General features: G+C 31.2%; 3 protein-coding genes and 1 non-coding gene across 7 annotated transcripts; all 4 read left to right on the top strand.

Annotated features, from left to right (window-relative positions):
- Window positions 1-1,609: 1,609 nt before the first annotated feature.
- LOC8276886 (serine carboxypeptidase-like 12) lies at window positions 1,610-6,849 on the top strand. The gene is made up of 14 exons (XM_048376110.1): window positions 1,610-1,831; window positions 1,988-2,124; window positions 3,115-3,191; window positions 3,342-3,464; window positions 3,717-3,819; window positions 3,913-3,950; window positions 4,034-4,135; window positions 4,721-4,807; window positions 4,893-5,045; window positions 5,254-5,325; window positions 5,669-5,799; window positions 6,010-6,123; window positions 6,364-6,418; window positions 6,540-6,849. Exons 1-14 carry the CDS (start codon window positions 1,680-1,682, stop codon window positions 6,621-6,623), a joined length of 1,428 nt encoding a protein of 475 aa, XP_048232067.1. The 5' UTR covers window positions 1,610-1,679; the 3' UTR covers window positions 6,624-6,849.
- Window positions 6,850-7,012: 163 nt separating this feature from the next.
- Window positions 7,013-7,098, top strand: TRNAM-CAU. Its single transcript is given in 2 exon segments — window positions 7,013-7,050; window positions 7,063-7,098. It is a non-coding gene; the product is annotated as a tRNA-Met (tRNA).
- Window positions 7,099-7,165: 67 nt separating this feature from the next.
- LOC8276903 lies at window positions 7,166-12,515 on the top strand. 4 transcript variants are annotated; one of them, XM_048376105.1, is made up of 5 exons: window positions 7,171-8,352; window positions 8,447-8,567; window positions 8,635-9,783; window positions 10,527-10,917; window positions 12,169-12,515. In XM_048376105.1, the coding sequence occupies exons 1-4, from the start codon at window positions 7,547-7,549 to the stop codon at window positions 10,905-10,907; spliced, it is 2,457 nt and encodes an 818-aa protein (XP_048232062.1). In that variant the 5' UTR covers window positions 7,171-7,546; the 3' UTR covers window positions 10,908-10,917; window positions 12,169-12,515. The 4 variants fall into 4 exon arrangements, with proteins under 4 accessions (XP_048232064.1, XP_002525855.4, XP_048232062.1 ...); XM_048376106.1 differs by having other exon boundaries at window positions 7,195-8,352; window positions 8,635-9,768; XM_048376107.1 differs by lacking the exon at window positions 12,169-12,515 and having other exon boundaries at window positions 7,166-8,352; window positions 8,635-9,768; window positions 10,531-10,960.
- A 3,960-nt stretch (window positions 12,516-16,475) lies between these two features.
- Window positions 16,476-19,242, top strand: LOC8276888 (metacaspase-1). Its single transcript, XM_048376113.1, has 6 exons — window positions 16,476-16,730; window positions 16,772-16,929; window positions 17,549-17,882; window positions 18,168-18,279; window positions 18,566-18,742; window positions 19,065-19,242. The coding sequence occupies exons 1-6, from the start codon at window positions 16,570-16,572 to the stop codon at window positions 19,122-19,124; spliced, it is 1,002 nt and encodes a 333-aa protein (XP_048232070.1). The 5' UTR covers window positions 16,476-16,569; the 3' UTR covers window positions 19,125-19,242.
- Window positions 19,243-19,414: the final 172 nt, after the last annotated feature.

Genomic DNA, 19,414 nt, shown 5'->3' with positions numbered 1-19,414 from the left:
TTAAAATTCATGGAGTTTGTATAAATAGTTCTTAATAAAAAATATAAAAATTTAATAAACAAAATTGGAGCTCAATTAACCAAAAAAAATGTAGAGGTTAAGAGGTTGTTTTGTGCATGTTTCATGATAATGACTATTGCCTTTGTTAGCAATAGTGCTATCAAGAGGTATACCTTTGATATTTGGTTACTGAGACAGTGTAAAAAGTTGCTTCTTATTTGATATTTGTTAGCAAAAATTATTATTTAGTCTGTTCTTTTGAGTTAATTAATTTTTTTTAGTCATTTAATTATAATATGGCAATATGTATTTTATAATATTATATATATATATATATATATATATATATGTGTATTATATTTGATATTTATTTATTATATTTTAACATTTAAACTATTTAAGTATTAGATTTAAATTAATTAAATAATTTTATAATTATCGATATATACATGATTATTATTATTCTTATAAACTACATGCAACTTATAATAATTTCCTTAAAAATAAAAAAATAAATATGGAAAAAGAAATTTTCTACATTGTAGTGATTTCATCTTAATTTTGCTGACAGCATTTGGACATGCTTTATTATTTCTAAGATTTCTCCTCATTCTTGCATCTCAATGATTGCATGACAAATTAGACACTTATATTTAGTAGTCTAAATGTCTAAATTATTCTATGACATTTCATGTCACATCTCTAAAGTCACCCAATCTTACTACCTTTATATCATTCATTTCAAGCTAATTTTATAAATCCAAAAACTAACTAAAAGTAAATATTAAAACTAATTAAAAGAATCAAATTTTTGTAAAATTGGTTATAATTAAACTAAATTTTAATAAAATATATAGAATTTTTAAATGAATTTCACATTAGTAAGTCAATATATTTTATAACACTAAAATATTTTTTTCAATCCTATTATTTCTATTTTAATTTATCTTTTGTGTCTTTTTCTCAAATGAAATAAATTTTGTAATAGATTTTAACTAAATATAATATATATTTGTGCCATTGGATCTGTATTAATTAGTCAATTGAACACTTTAATTTCGATTTAATTTAATAGACACCTAAATTTACTTTTCTTAATATCTAAATATTATTAATTCTCAATTTAACTTAACATATATATGATTTTAAATTTTTGATAATATTAAAACACCTTTGTGCATTCATTATACGTAGATGTATTAAATAAAGACACATATTAAAAAGTATAAAATACTAAAAAAATAAATAAATTTAAATATATATTAAATTACATTAAAAATTAAAATATTAAACCGATCAAATGAATAAAATTCAGAAGCATAAATATAGATTTGGCCTTAAACAAAACTAGATGAACCTTTTTTTTTTTTCTAAAGATCGATTGCTCAAAGAAAAAATATTAAAAGATCTTTCTTTCTTTTTTCACTTCTCCTCTTTAATAAGAAGAAATATGTAAATTAAATTTGTGAAACATTTGACCATTGGTTAACCAAACTTTCCACCTTATGCTTTTCAAGCACAGACTGGAGGTTAAGTAATAAGTAGCTATGGCACCGCACCTTGCTCATACCCCTGATTGGATACATATTCTTATGTTGGGTCCATATTTAAGTTAGTAGTTCAAATATATACTTTGAAAAAGGAAATGCACCGTTAGATTATTCAGTAGCTGTACCATTATGGCATCCACTTCTGCAAGAAATAGTGTACTGAATTGTGCCTGTTTCCACCTGCTGCTTCTCCTCTTCTTCGCTGAAAATACAGAGTCAGGCAGGATTGTGAAGACTCTACCTGGCTACTCAGGTGATTTGCCATTCCAGCTCGAAACTGGGTAAGCTATATTTTATCGTTCAACTTGATTCGATTCGGTTAAATTCAACTACATTTACGAGTTAGATCAATATAATTTGATTTTTATAATTAATTAGCATGGAATTTTATTTAGTAAATTTAGCTAATGGTTGCTATTATTTTCTTTTTAATTTAGATATATAACAGTGAATGAATCTGAGCTGTTCTACTTGTTTGTGGAATCACAAGGAAAGCCTCAACAAGACCCACTTTTGGTGTACTTGATTGGAGGTCCTGGTTGTTCTGCTTTGAATGGATTTTTCTTCCAAACTGGTTAGTAATCTTCTTTTTCTTGATTGATTAACTTATCACATAACATACATAAGAAGAAAATCTTCCATTTTGGTTATTTGTGCTGTTTAATTGAGATTGTACTTGAAGTTTTTGAATAGGAATTTAAACTGACTTCCTATTTGTTGACAAGAATCTAATTTGGTTGTCTGATTGTATTGATTTCAGTGTAGTAGTTGTTTCAGTTCAAAAACAATGTAGTAGTGGTTTTAACTCCTTTTTTTTAAAAAAAAAAAAATTACTATTACATCCTTAAGAATTACTATAATTTACAAATCTAATTCTATATTGTTAAAAGTGAATTAATAGCCCTTTAACTTTTATTTTCATCAACTGGTATCTCCTTGTGATAGTTTTTTCAGTAGTCAACTTGGTAAAAGGACTTAATTGATAAAAAAAATTTAACTTGATCCTTGAACTTATTATTAGTATCAAAATTCATCCAAAATTTAATTTTTATCAAATTAAGGTCATAATTTAAAAGATTTAATATTATAGAGTACTAATAAATAGTTTGGCTAAAAAAGAAAAGTTTGTTTTAACCCCTGAATTCTCTCTCCTTTTGACTCAACTTGTATCCATACCCATCTTTGATTAACTTTCGTTCTCATCACTGAATTTCAAGTAAATAATGTTCAAGAATCAAATTAATCTTTTTTTTATCAATTAAGCCTTTTTGACGGAGTTGACTAACAGAAATAATTTAATGGAATGGGTATAATTGATGAAAACATACGTCAAGAGATTAATTAATTCACTTTTAAAGACAATTGATTGAGCTTGTAAATAATGGCAAATCTAAGGCAAATCTAAGGAGTATAATTTTCTTTTTTCTTGTAAGAGTTGAGCAATAATGGGTTGGGCCATTTTAGCAGGCCCAATGTGTTTTCTTTTTATTTTGATAGTACCCATGTGGTTTTTATTTTCATATTATTTTAATTTTTTTTTAGATGACGCAATAATTACTTACAGGTCCACTAGTTCTTAATACTGCTAACTATAGTGGGGGCTTGCCACAATTATTGAACAATCCATATTCATGGACAAAGGTGCAGATCTCTTTGATTATTGGTTCAATTTTGTATTTTGTTTTAATTACTCGAGCTTTCATTTTCCTATTTATTTTAGACCAATCAATGCTCAAGGTTTTTTTTTAAATTTTTTTTAATTTCACATCTTTCTGGGTTGAATTGGAGCAGTCATCTAGTATAATATTCGTAGACGCTCCTGTTGGGACTGGTTATTCCTATGCAACAATCCCTGAAGGTTACTATACATCAGATACTGAATCCACAGCGCAGATTTATATGTTCCTGAGAAAGGTAACTCATTTCATGATAATATAAACCTTTTTCCAACTGCTTTTTATTGGAGTTGATAATGAATATCAAAATTTAAATTTAAAATTTATTTAATTTTTTAAAATTTAAAATATCACTTAACTGTTTATTTATATTATTTTAAAATTAGTGAAGTTCGAACTCCGCAATTTAAGTTTGAAATGTTCGCTTTAGAAATTAAAATGAGAATCGAAGAAGATTAAAAGGGATGTGGTATTTTGAATTGTATTGCAGTGGTTGTTTGATCACCAAGAATACATAGAAAATCGATTCTTTATCGCTACTGATTCATATAGTGGGGTAATAGCTCCAATACTTGCTCAAGAAATATTAGAAGGTAATTATTATTATTATTATTTCATAATCTTATTATTCCCTGTATTTCATTTCCTATAAACTCTGATTTTGTGAATTGGGCATGAACATACAGGTAACAAAGCAGGACTTCAGCCAGCCATAAATCTAGAAGTAATTATCTCATTAATTATTATAGCTTTTAATTTATAGTTTCTTGCATATTATTGTGAGTTGATGAAAAATATTTATTTCAGGGAATATTGAGTGGATCTCCACATATAAATGCTACTCTTGAATCAAATTGTGTCATACCTCTTGCTTACCATTTGGCACTTGTTTCCCAGTCTCTTTATGAGGTACTCTTCCATGCATTTCAATGCCTAACGCAAATAATATTTAATTTTATTAATAAAATGATATCAACTAGAAATAAAAAAAAATAAATATTAATGTCTTATCATATTATATATAAAAAATTAATAAAATAAAATAAAATATAATATAATTTATATTTATTAAGAATACATATAAATATTACTTTATAGAGAGATATTTTCTTAGAATGAAATCTAAAAAATTTATAACTGTATAATATAAAATTTATTCTTATTACAATTGACTTAAATCGAAATTGAGATTTTTTTATAATTATGCAGAAAACTTACTATATAAAATGTTATTCATAAATATATCTTTATTTAAAATTTATTCAAAAAAAAAAAATTTCAATAAATTGTAATAAAATACAATATAATTCTAATTGCAGAACTGATAATATCATAATTTGTAAGGAAAAGAATTCAACATAAAAATAAAATTCATAATTCAAGGTCACTAATTTTTATTTGAAAAATATAATTATTGCTTAATAGTCAATAATTGTAGAACCCTAATTTCCTTGACCATATATTGCTTAATTTGTACACCTGTAATTTTTGCAGTCTGCCAAAAATAGCTGCAATGGAAATTACGTAGATGTAGATTCGTCCAATGCAGCATGTTTAGAGGATCTCGAAGAAATAGATGCGGTTTGTTTGGATTTACTCAAATTGTTTAATAATAAGGAAAAATAAATAAATAAATATATACTATTTTTCTTTTTTTCTTTTGCAGTGCATTGATCCGATTAATGATGAAAATATTTTGGACCCTGTTTGTGCTAAATTATCCCCAAAATCAGACGGTGAACAATTTCGAAGATCTCTCAGAGAAAATTCAAGAAATTCCCGAACCCGTTTCCGGAAATTTCATAACTATTGGTGCCGGGTATTTGTTTTAAATGCGTAATTATTTAAGTAAATTTCTTTTTTAGAGAAAGGTGTCTGAATATTCTGATCAATTGATTTCTTTTTATTTACTTAAAATACGAGCAACTGTAAATCTATGTGGTACTTGCTTTTGTTATTACACATTCACCGTTAGATCTTTTAATGTTGTCTGTTTTTATTTATTTCAATTATTTATTTACTCGCAGAATTTCGAATACAAGCTCTTAGACATATGGGCCAATGACAAAAGTGTCCAAGATGCTCTTTATGTTCGAAGGGTAAGCATTGTAATATGCATAGTTTGTCACATTTAAAATGCTGTGTATATATATATTATGAGTAAATTTTAAGATCGTGAATTCAAAAAATTCATTTTTTTCTTAGTTATTAATAAAATTAAAGCATGTCAAGTGATATAAAAGAGAATATAATTTAAAAATATTTATAAAGTATATAATAATGCAAGAGCTTCTACTAAATAATAAAAGAAATTAAATAAATAATTATATTTAGAACTTTTTATATTATTAATTTTTATTATAATAATTTACACGCATAACATGAGGGTTCAAAAATACTAATATTTCTTGTATATATAGTTAATTGTTTAAAAATCTGCAGGGAACTATTGAAGAATGGTATAGGTGCAATATATCTCTGCAAGAGAATGCATACACATATAACATTCAAAGTGCTGTTGATTATTATAGAAATCTGAGTGCCAACTATGGCACACAAGTTCTACTTTACAGGTTACATATCTGAAAACTTTACATTACATCTATCAACTTCCCATATAAATAATGTTCAACTTTCAGTTATCTCTATTAAATATGTACTTGAATTACAGAAAAGGGACAACTGGGTTAGTGCAAGTTTGGTTTATGAAGGCACTTTGGGTACAATTTGACGAATGTTTTGCTTATTAATTAGTGCAAGATACATTTCTTTTCATGATGCAGTGGTGATCATGATTTGGTTGTTCCATATATTTCTACTCTGGACTGGATGGAGACTCTAAACCTTACTGTAGATTATGCTTGGCGGCCATGGTTTGTTGAAGGTCAAGTTGCAGGGTAAGTTCTTCTAATTTTAAACGAGTAGTTTTTCCACTTATATCAAATTATAAACTTGCGCCACTTAAAATATAATAATTCATATAAACTTTTGCTTTATTTTATTTATTTTTTGAAATCTGATGAATTCAGTTTTAGTTGAGTACGTGTCTCGTAATATTAAAAGGTTAAAATTTATTTTGGTAATGTTTTTTTTTTATTTTTTATTTATTCTTTTGGATGTTATTACATTTTATCCAGGTATACACTTAGGTATGAAAATTATGGATTCCGCATGACATTTGCGACTCTAAAGGTATGAGAAAGAAAGAAAAAAGACCCAAAAGAATAGAAAAACCCTAATCATTCAATTTCCTATATATAAGTTTGCTGAAAGCAAACTAAAGCTAATATCTATAAACTTGAAATTCTGACAGGGATCAGGGCATTCTCCTACTCAATACAAGCCTTTACAATGTTATAACATGTTTGAAAGGTGGATCCATTATTACCCACTTTAGGCAATGCATACAGCAGCTGAGGATGGCATGTTCCCAGTGAAGTAAACTAAATAAAAGGGTTCTTGGAATTTCTTTCCTGTTTTTTATTGGGGAGACTTCTGATCTATGTTTGTAAAAGAAGCTTGTACTATAATGAATGTATGCATGATCATTTTATCATGGATGCTAGTGAATAATGACATGACAATATCAGAAAGAAAAGTCCTTCTGCATTTCAAGATTTCAACATGTATTCGATAATTGCACAAGGAAAAGAAAAGAAAAATAAAAAAGAGAAAAGAATGCTATTTTTCTCAATGGAAGAAGTGATCTTCATTAAACAGGCTATGAAAGGTCATCAGAATACAAAATAAAATACTATCCCCATAGTTGAGAAACAATCTCATATTGGGGTGGTGGCGCAGTTGGCTAGCGCGTAGGTCTCATAGCTTCTTGAGTTATCCTGAGGTCGAGAGTTCGAGCCTCTCTCACCCCAAACTTTTTTTTTTTTTTTTTTTGCTTTTGCTTTCATTACATTACTCAAGTAGCTTAACCAGAAATGATCCCACCCACCAGCTATGGAAAGAAATTTGATCATCTTTAGGAAGAATTTCGGCAGTCCTTGTTGTATTTTAGAGTGTGTTTAATCAATGAAAAGATCTCCAAACCACATTCTGCAACCTTTTGTCACTCTGTATACAATTCTAACATATTCATTTTGTATTTGATTTTTATAGATTAAGAGAGGTGAGTCAAACTCAAGAATTGCCCAGCTGTGTATCCAAACAGAAAAATGCATTTCTCCTTTTTTTTTTTTTTTAAACAATTTAATGAGCTTACAAAGTACCACATTTCCAAATTCCAACTCACTTAACTCTTTCTACACTTCTGCCAAAAGAAAAACCTCTTCCTACACTCACCATTGCCACTAAACCACCACAAAAATGGCCACTTCCACCGCTCAACCACCACCACTGTATCTACCATTCGTAGACATGACAACTCTAACGCAATCAGAACTCCATGCTCTTTCCCTCTTCTCCTCCTCCTCATTAAACCCCAACAACATCAACATTATCACTCCACCAATCACCATCGACCGTACACTATTCAACGAAAGCGCCGGTTCCCGCCGCCAAACTTACTCTCGCCCTTCCTCCCACCATCACCGCCACCGCCTCGCCGGCCTCCTCCCTAAAACAACCACCCAAAACCCTAATTTCCCTTCCGAAAACCCCGACACCGATCGCATCGAAAATCATGCCATCATTAAATTCCTCAAACAATTGCTCTCCTCGCATCCTGAATTCAATCAATTAGATTTGATTGATTTCGATAGCTTCACTCATTTAAACGATGCCATAAATTTTAATAACAATAATATCAATAATGTTCAAGTAAAGAAGAGAAAAAGAGGAAGGAAGGCCAAGTTGAAAGTGATAAGTGTCGTGGAGGAGAGAGAGAGGGAGATAGTGAATAAAAACGGAGTTGTAATAGATTTAGTTAAGTTAGCGAGTTTAGAGGATCCGTATAGAGAGGAATTGAAGAGAAGAACTGAAGGGATGGTTAAAGAAGAAGAGTTGTTAGGGTTTTTTAGGGATTTAGGTGGGCAATGGTGTAGTAGGAGAAGGAAAAGAAAGATTGTTGATGCTTCTGAGTTTGGTGACTTTTTGCCTTTTGGTTGGAAGTTGCTGCTTGGACTTAAGAGGAAAGAAGGGAAAGCTTGGGTTTATTGTCGCAGATATATAAGGTGATTCTTCTATGTTTTCGCTTTGATTGTCATTTTATCATGTTTCAAGAACGATTTAAATTGCATTTTTTCTGTTTTGTTTGATGTTATCCAGCCCTAGCGGACAGCAATTTATATCCTGTAAAGAAGTTTCTGCATATTTGCAATCGTGCCTTAAGCCTTATGATCACTCAAATGGGAATAATCGACAAGTCCACAGAGTAGCTTCTGAAAATGTAAGTAAATACTTGCTAAATAACATTTGTCAAATGTTTTCATTAAGGCTTACACTGTCTGTGGCAGCACGCAGGAACTTCTGGGAGGGAGGAAGATCAGAGGCAACCTAGTGAGCATGAGAAGGCAGTTTCCTTGCTGGGAATTGATAATTTGGAGTTGGCTGAGGTTCAAATACAAGACCTTTTTGAATGCCACAAATGCAACATGACATTTGATGAAAAGGACACTTATTTGCAGCACCTTTTATCATTTCACCAGAGGACCACCAGGAGATATAGATTGGGTTCTTCTGTTGGTGATGGTGTAATAGTTAAAGATGGAAAATATGAATGCCAGTTCTGCCATAAGGTATTTCATGAAAGGCGTAGGTATAATGGTCATGTAGGGATACATGTGAGGAATTATGTGAGGGGAATTGAAGAATCGCCTAGTACCAGAATGGCTTTGCAAAAGAGAAGTGAATCTCCAACCAAAGATGAATTGCCTGCTAGAATCTCCAAAATGGATGCTTTGATTGAAATTGCTCAGAATTCCATACGAGAAACGTCTTCTGATCGAAATGGTGAACCCAGTGGTGGATTTAGTTCTGATAAACCAAATATGGTTCCTAATCAAGAACTTCTAGCTTCAGTTTCTGATCATGAGCTGAATTCTGATTCTACTCTCAGCGAACCAGACAAAGAATATGACATGATTGATGAATCTCAGGAATTGGGGCTACATCAGCAGAAAACTGATGATATGATTATTGATGAAAGGATAGAGAAGATTGATGGTGCTGGTGATGTTCTGAATGTAATGGTCGATTCATCTGCTGAAGAGCAACATGGTAATACATCTGAAGCTTTTGGGGGAACAGATTGTCCGTTAGTTCACACTGATGAAATAGTCAAGTCCGTCATTGAGCAGGAAAGTGGTTTTGAACTCCAATCCCATGATCGTCTCCAATCCCTTGCTCCATTGGACGATCATCAAGTTTCTAGGATTGATAGTAACATGAATTTGGTTGGCACAGACAATCAAGATAGCTATGAGAGTATTGAGGTAGAATTCGGATTTCAAAGCAATAATGGTATACCAGATAACAAAATTGTACAGGAGACTGGACAGAAATCTATGAAAAAAGATGAACTTCAAGATGGCATGCCAGAACTGCCTGCGACCCTGTTGCAACCATCTCATGATATTTCAGCACCCAATGTGAGCTTGGATAATGTATTTACGGCATCATAGCTGCTTTTGGTTTCTTTCTAGTTTACAATAGACTGGAAGTTCTTCAACAATATATATATATATATATATATATAGATAGTTATATAGTTATAGTTATAGAAGGAAAAGGGGATGTTATGTGACTCAGAATGTCCAAAATTAAGGGAAATAATTTTTCTTATGGTGATATTACACGTTGATAGTACCAGCTAATGTGGGCAAGCTAATAATTAAAATGCTATCACTTCTGATATAAGACAAAGAAGTGGTAGGAGAAAACCCCTGGGAACATAGATATTCTTTGTGGGACTGCAGGCCCTCCCCTAGTTTGATTTTTCCTTGGATTTTTCTCGGACTTCTTCACTTTGAAAACCCCAACAAATGATGTGGGTACTACACAGTGAGAATGATTTCTCACTGATACTTGAATTAAATTGTTGATTTAAAGACTTGATTGAAGCTTACATCTGAAAGATTTCTGGTTTATGTAGCCCAGAAGAAAGGTAAACAATCTCATTTGCAGATTGGCACTTGAAGCACACCGAGATATCTATTTTTACATGTTAAATTTGATTGTGACTTGGGTTGATACTACAATCTAATTTATAATCAAACTCTTGACCGCTTGTTGCATGTGGAGGTTGTATGTGGATGCTCCTCTGGTCGCAAAAATCCTTGTGATAGAATCTTAATTTGAATTAACATATTCATTAGGTAGTTTATTTTATGCCTTTTTTTGTTGACAGGTAGAAAATGAATCAAGTACAATGGACCAGAGGCATGACAGAATATCAGGATTTGAGGAGTTGAGGTTGGAAGACATTGAGCAACTAAAATTTAGTTTTGGGACCGATCGAGAATCTATATCTCGGCCGGAGGTGCCAATAAACTTGGAAAACAAAACTGAGATGGAAGGGGCATATGGGGCCTCTGTCCAGTTTGAATCAGGGGTTGTTGTAGATACAGCTGGTGAAGGACATCTTACTGTTTGTGTATGGTGCGGAGTAGAGTTCAGCAATGAGGCGGTTGATACTGAAATGCAGTCAGATTCAGTTGGTTATATGTGTCCTACCTGCAAGGCAAGAATCTCCGGGCAGCTAAACGTGTTTGGTGGTGATTGTTCATGAACCCTTTTAGGTACAGGGTAATTTCAATTTATTTGGAGCAGTCTTGCTAGTTACGAGTATGTGTTTATATATATATATATATATATATTGCAGTTAGTCATTTATTTAAGATTGAATAGGAATTTTTAGTTGTTTACTGCCTGCTTGAGTTGTGCCTTGCTCAAGTATTAATAATTCCAACATAAATATTATAGATGTGATATGTGATAAATAAGTCATATTAAACATAGTCTATATCTTTTGATATAAGATCGTAAGGTAATTCTTGGTAAAAATTACTTGTGATGTAGAGGAGACATAACTTGGAATAACATATGTATTATGCTGCTGTTTCGATTTCCTGCTTATGGTGATGTGACAATGTGAGAATAAGTCATTACCTGCTGATATGTAAGGATGACTCCAAATTGTTTTATAAGCTCATGCACATAATTCTATGAGTTTGTAAACAGGACCAATATGGGTCATACAGTTTGAACATGTATATATAGGGAAGTACGAGTCCCAACATTTTTATGTGCTCTTAACGTTCTAGGATTTATGTATAATTTTTTGGCATGTCAAATGCCATATGAGGGTGCGTTTATTATACTTTTTATAGCAATATAGCTGCACACTTCTCGTTCTTGCCTGCTTGTATTAATTTTTTCCCAATAAGTTTTTCTGTTGCTAGGACATCTACAAATTAGGATAAACTGATTGAAAAATTTTCTATAGCATATGACATTGTTGTAGCAGATATACATTATGGAAACGACACAGCTTTCAGTTGTATTCTCCTAGATATGTTGCATCTTTATCGCATAAGTTACAACTTTTTATTCGATTATGGAATCCATAATCATCATTAGCCTGAAAACAGCCCAATGAAATTTAGGTTTTATACCTCGTACGTTTGGAGTATAACTGGCTTTAGTTATTGAGATAATCCAAAAAAAACATGGAGTCTCTTTGAGTTTCAGGTTCATGTTAGCCACTTCAAAATCAAAACTTTGAAGAACCCAATTACATATTTTACAATGCAAATGCTATTGGAAACATATTGAATCTGCTCATTTCTGAATCCTAAGCTAACCCTTCCAATGCTTCGTGAAGGCGCATTAGTATTTCCTTGACATAATCATGGTTAGTCTATTCCTAGGAAATCATAAATCAGTCTTTTGGCCTTATTTTCTTTTTTCTGTTTTTCAGCTGACAAGCTGCTGACTTAACTATTGACACTGATCGCTTCTTTCCCCTCCCCCTCCTTTTCTGGTTGCAGCTCTCGATAGAAAGCTGGAGCAAGAGGTCCGATGTCTGTATATCTATGTATGTGTGTGTATATATATGTATTGAAGTGCTCGTGGCTGCTACGTCATTACTGTCACTTGTTTGGTATTTGGTTTATAATTTCATCCTGGTATCTGGCCTTATTCTCTCCTTTAAACTGACCTGGCAAGGAAAGACCATCTGGGTGTATACAATGATGTATCATAATCTGTTGTCTGCAAATGCAAGAACTGTATTAAAATCTAGGTGAAATAGTTATTTTTTGAAGCTTGCGGGATTACTACTGAAACAGGGATCATATTTTAGGAATCATCATATGTAGCTCTTGCTCTTCCTTAACTTTTGTTTGAAGCAGCAGTAGCAGTAGCTTGAACTGTTGAAAAAAGTGATATGATGCATATATTGGGATCATATTTCAATCAATCTCAAAAGATAGGGATTTTGTTGGATAATTTTGTTCCATAATGCCAAAACTTTATCTAGAGAATAAAAAAAAAGGTCCAATTTGGTCCTTGAAATTATTACTAAAGGCTAAATCAACTCTCTTAATTCTTTTAGCCAATGAATTTTATAAATTTGGCTCATTTAAGTTAGAGGAATGAGATTGCGCGAGACGAATTCGATTTTAACGAATAAAAATATTATTATAGATAATATAGAGAAATTAAATAGATTCAGTGTACACTATATATTATTTATAAAATGCAGAAAAGAAGAATTTAATTAAAACAATTATCATGATTAGTTTTAATATTACCCTTTCTTATCTGTCCATATTATGATTAGTTTTAATCTTACCCTCTCTTAATCTCTCCAAAAATGGAGGTAAACGAGCCAAAAGTTTATAAAATTCAATGCCAAATTGCTCTTAAGAAAATAGAAAAGGGTTGATTCGGTCTTTGGTGATAAGGTTAGGAGCTAAATTGAATCTTAATCTTTTTATAAAGCAATTAAGCTGATTCTGTCATCTTCCACTGGAAATAAAAGATGAGAGGATTTGATTCTTCTTGCATTAAGGCATGGTAGAATATAACCAGAAATCTCTTTGTTTCTGTTAAAATTCTGGATATGGTGCCTTCTAATTAGTTTGACTTAGACCATCCTAATAGTGCTTTTATTTTAAAAATTTTATTTAAATTCAATAAACTCTTTATAATTTACTTTTATTTTTATAAGCATTAATAATTTATTTCTCTTTTTATTTCTTTTTAAATTTAGATAATAAAAAAAATAAAATTAAAAATATTAATTAATTGCGTGCATGAAAACTTGTAATGTATTTATTAAATATAAAATAGAAAATAAATTTTGACTCTCTAAATATGGAGAGCTAAACAAACTCTTTATTTTATATTTATAGAATAAAGCGTAAATTGAAGTTTTATTTTATAATATGATTTTTTAAAATAAAAAATTTAATATATATAAAAATTACATTAAAATTGCTATTAGTTTGAATCTTTTAAACTCATTATGTTTAATGACATACTTCTAACCTTCAATATATTTTGCTCAAATTCGCCTACTTAACCTAAATTGGATAGGAAGCGTTTATTTAAAAAAAATAAAAGAAATTGGTAATTGAGTCTATTACATTAAAAATTTAGCCAATCAGAAGTGGCATGGTTAGTACAGACAAAAGAAGTGAAAATATTATAAGGTATTACTACATATAAACAGTGTTTCAACTTTTCGATTTTTATTATTTAAGCATCGCATTTTTATTTTTATTCAATCAAATATATTAACTCTTTAATAGCCGCGACTTTTAGTATTTTTATCCAATTAAGACTGATCAAAGTGTTGATTCATCGTAAAATGGATCTACGGTTGCTTAATAATACCGCCACATTATTTTTTAATGTTCTTTTTACATATGCATTACCAAAATGCTCTTAGCTTTTTGTGTAAATAAGATGCTTCTTGTGTTTGGAGAAAAAGAAGAAATCAAACTCTAAACCCTAAAAGACGTATATAGAAGAAAAAAGAAGAAAGTGAGTAAAGAAGAAAGAAGAATTTGGACAATGGAAGACAATATCAACTGCTCATGTGGATGAAGGCGCATCATATGGACTTCTGGGATAAATGCTAATTCTGAAAGGCTATTTTAGTCTTGTGAAGATCCTTCTTGCAATACAACATTTCAATGGGCTAAGGTTTAGTTTAATGAAAGGGTGATGAAGATAATCACTGAGTTATTGAATAGAAAATCCAAATTGAGAATCGAGCTAGAGAAGAGAAAGGGAAGAGAGAAGAAATTATGGCTTTTGGTGCTTGTATTGGTCATTGTCATAATCTTGAAATATGTTAAGCTATATGATTGGGGTTAGTGTTTTTGGGTGGGTTTATTTATTGTTCTCTTGTAATAGGTAGTTATTCCTTAATTGTAATAGCAAGAAGAAGCTTTCCTGTAATGTGTGTACTACATATAATGATTAAATAAAAATGTCACTTTTTTTTAGTAGTAATTTCAGTATTTGAGTGTCTTTATTTGAGAATTGAGTGTGATAAATGATTATTAACATTTTGAATGCAAAATTAAGAGATAAAAGTGAACTATATGACTACAAATTGCAAATTGCAGAAAGTGGTATATGAGTAAAATGCAAACTGCATTAGTAGTCTACTGCAAATTGCTTGGATTTGTAAAGGTAGGAGCAAAATGAAAACTTCCAAATATAATAATACCTAAGCAAAAATGTCAACTGTAGGTGAAGCTAATACATACTAAATTAAAAGTGGATTCTCACTGATATTAAAGTTGATTCAAACTGCAACTGCAAATGTCAAGTAAAGTTATATCAAGCATATTGATATAAATTCAAATGCTTGATAAAAAAGAATTAAAAAAGGTAGCAGTAATATGCTTCATGGACAAAAAGTTGAAGCCACTTCTAAAACCAAGTTTGTTTGTTCTTGGAAAATTAATATAACCCAAAAATAACAATCAACAACAAATGAAAATCAGTGACATTCTCATCATTCTAAAACTTGGAAGTGCATATCCATCCTTCAAGTATTTTGTGTCTTTGCCTTTGTTTCCTTCGTTCTTGCTAACAACACACTCATCATGCTTTTCTCCTATATTTGTATTACTTGAACAACCTTTTTCCTTCCTCTTTGATGACTGTGAGAGTACATTGATTTTCTTCTGTTTGTTAGCCTGTAAGAGATAACCAGAATAAGAAAATCATTTTAGTTGTTTACATTTTTTTAAGAAACATAAACAATTTACTGAGCTTGTTAGGAATTCATATAGATAATAACATTACATTTTCCCCTTTTTTCAACGAAGCTTTCTGATGTTTTATTGCAAATTTGTTTTTGATTTCAACTTCAAGAATATAATTCCCTAATTTGAGATGCTTTGAAATCCCTAATTTCAGATTTAGATTCGTAAATGAGAGAAGAGTTTTTTTGGGTTTTATTTGGAGTTGGTTAAATTTTTCTTTCTATCTCTTAAATCATGTGGCAGTATTACTGAGCAACAACATGTCCATTTTATGCTGAGTCAGCATTCCGATCAGTTAATCAAACATAAACACTGAAAGTCACGGCTATTAAATAGTTGATACACTTAATTGAAAAAAGAAAAAGAAAAAAGATGGGACACTCAAATAGCAAACATTAAAAAGTTGAGATACTATTTATGTAATAATACCTATATTAAAATAAACAGTATAAATTGAATTCAATTTTTTTTTTTTTTAATTTTCAGGATTAAGAATATCAATCAAGTTATGTATTGATTGGTTATGTATGCTGTCACACCATAATCTATTATGCTGCTTTTAGTTAAAAATCTACTTTTACTATTGTTCTAATCCTTTGTCGATCAAATGATAAATGATATTTTAGATTTTAAATAATTCCATAAATTGAAAGTCCTCATTGTCAACAATTATTCTAGGATAAATTTACAGTATCAATTGATGGAAATTTTGACTTGCGATAAGAGGAGTAAAGTTCAAAGAAATCACTTGCACTAGAATTTTCTTATAAAAATTGATTCAAATATTCCTTGTCTATTTGGGGCAGTGAACCACTGATTTACACATAATATGATGCTCATCATATTAGATTAACAATGCCACATGCCTGGAATCTTCCTTCTGTTGGGATGAACTTCATATTCTATGATGACTTGAAATATAATATGCCCAAAAAATGTTGGCATCTAAAAGCTTGTAATGTCAATCTGATGCATCATTATCATTTGACTGTAACTGGCTAAAGATTAAGTGATAATAACAAGGTTATGTGATCGTTTCAAACATTCCCTCCATTTATTCCGACAATCTTCCGAAATCTTTTGCGTATTAATTTGCCATTTCTGTTGTATCTAATTCCTTCAACCTGACGGCCTGGCCTGGAGAAGAAAATATTTGTACTTATGGTAGAAACTATAATAATCAAATGCAGTTCCTGCCAGCATCATTTATGGGTATCAACAAGCTGGAAAACAAGTCGTTGCCTATACTGCAAACATGTTAATTTGGTTCCGAGCAATGAACAACCCGGTAGAACTTTTCAGATTAGAGACCTCAGTGCCAAGTTGATTAGCAAAAAATTCCCGGGATCCCTGATGTACAGAGAAACTCTGGTATATCGAGAAAGCGAGCAGTTCTTTGTGGAGTGAGTTACGATAAGACGAAGTACAGGTTGAAGGGAACCATTAGTGATGTTAAGAACGTGAAAAATTTGCTGATTAATAACTTCAGGTTTCCAATAGAATGCATACGGGAACTTACAGGTATGCATCTTTCTTGCCCTTTAATTTTATTTATTTATTATTTATAGACAACAAGAACTACTAAAGATGGGTTATATTCAATTACTAAATGAATCGTATATATTATAAGTATTTGCATTTAGAAGATTTGCCACTATTTAAAACTTGATAGCTAATATTTATGTCTCATTTGTACAATAGATAAATAATTTGGAATAAGTAAGAATTTTTCTTTTTAAACTACTGATGGTGTACTTGCTATAACATTGTAACTTTTAAAGGGGAAAAAAACAAAACAAATCATCCCTAATGTTTTAAGGAACGACTACAGTGGTCCAGCACATGTAAGCAAAAGAAAATAATACTTGTCCTAAATGATATCGAGTAGGAAAAAAGAGGATGGGGTTCTTGTTGACAAATGGTAACAACCCAATTGGTAATGAAGAAAATGATATTATTTTCTATTTTTCTTTTTATAATCAAAATATAAGGAAGTAATATATGTATTGTTATATTGCTATTATTATTAATTGAGCAAAATCCTGATTAGCATAGCTGAACCATTTTGGTTCTTTGTGTTTTGCAACTTAGAGGAACCAAAAGAAAATCAATACTTTTTTATATATAACATATGTTGCAGATGAGGAACCTCAAGACCCTAAACTAGTGCCAACAAGGATTAACATCGAGAAAGCCCTGCAATGGCTTGTAGAGGGCTGCTGTCCTGGCGACTCATTGGTGTTCTACTTCGCTGGACATGGCTCACAGGAGACTGATATGGACAGGGATGAGATTGATGGACTTGATGAAACAATTTGCCCCCTTGATTTTGAAGATAGAGGAATGATCCTTGATGACTATATCAACTCTGTGATTGTTAGGCCACTCATGGCTGGAGTCACTCTTCATGCCATCATTGATGCTTGCCACAGTGCGACAGTTCTTGATTTGCAACATATGTATAGTGCAAAAGAGTAAGTTTGGTACATAGATTAAGTAAAGGGGTCTCACTAGTTAGAGTGGTCAGGTGCCTGTCGAGGTCAGATTCTCAAATTCTGATAATCTCATTCCCTTTAAAACTCTTTAAAATGCCATAAATAGAAAGGGTATCAAAAGTTGGAACCTGACCTCCCTGTAAAATGGGAAATCCTTCATTTCCCTGAACGTTTACTTGAATGCAATGCAAGACAATTTGTATCCTGCTAGTGCTAAAGTATTACAGCAGTTTGTTAATCTCTCTTCTGCTTATATTTCATTAGGAAGAGGTGGGTGGATAACAATCCTCCATCAGGGGCCTATAAGGGCACAAGTGGTGGGCTTGCCATTTGTATCAGTGCTTGTAGAGATGATCAAAGGGTTGTTGATTCTTCGGTGAGTACTGCAAATCCTTCTTTCATACTCAATTCCTGCCTCGCCTGCTAACTATTCTCGGTCTCGGTAGGCTTACCCTGATAGGGGATTCGATTATATCTGTCACTGATTTCTGATAAATCCAAATATATATATACTTTGCTGGTTAACCAACATTGGGACTATGCATTAGAGGACATGGCATGATAGACTTTGAGAAATATATGAAAAACTGAATAGAAAAGTGAAAAAAACTCAACGATTTTATTACGTATATATTAATTTTGTAAGGTTAAGAAATTTGCAGGCTCTAAATGGAAAGGCGACATTGACCCATAACTTGATCCAAGAGATAAATAAAAACCCTAGATTGACATATGGTGCTCTCATAACGTCTGTTCAGAATAAGATTGATGGCGCTATTGAAGCACGAGGCGTCAAAACCTGGTTTATAAGGAAGTTTCTAAGGGCTGCTTTTTCACAGGTAACATTCACAAACATTTACTAATTTCATCCCCAAACGGCTCTTCTCTCCTTATTTTTCTTTGAGTTAGTTTTTCTTTTCTCTTATAATTGGGAAAGTTTCAGTTTCAAACTTATAATTCCAACTTAAAATTTTGTACCTTCAATGGCTGGAAATGTAAGAAGTCAGGATCTCAATCCATGAGCTGAACTGAATTCATAGATGCGGCGCCACGGCCCCTCTTAAGATTTTTCACAACTTTAATCTATTTATATAATTTTAGATTGCTTCAGGAAAATCGTTAAACATTTTGATAAATCGTTTGACCAATTGGTGAGTGCAGGAGGTCCAACTATCATCTTCAGAGAAGTTTGACATTCACCAGAAGGAGTTCAACTTGTAGTGAGACATATTTATTTTCGAATATAATTTTAGTTAAACTAATCACATCACAATATCTCATTACTTAGCGTAATTTGTTCTAAGTGTGTCCTGTAATATAAAAGATTTGGTGTCCTGTAATATAAAAGGTCAAGAATCAATGTCTAAAACCATTATTCTGCTGTTATTTTCTTTTTGCTTCATTCTTCACAAAATAGGAAACATTTATATCATCCCAGAAAAAGACTAATATGATTAACATACAATAGTCGATTGAAGTGACAATTTAAGGTGTTGAGTTTAATAAATTAA

Source organism: Ricinus communis, chromosome 6 (assembly GCF_019578655.1).
Source record: "Ricinus communis isolate WT05 ecotype wild-type chromosome 6, ASM1957865v1, whole genome shotgun sequence".
Classification (NCBI taxonomy): Eukaryota; Viridiplantae; Streptophyta; class Magnoliopsida; order Malpighiales; family Euphorbiaceae; genus Ricinus; species Ricinus communis.
This window is presented reverse-complemented; position numbering and strand designations above follow the sequence as displayed.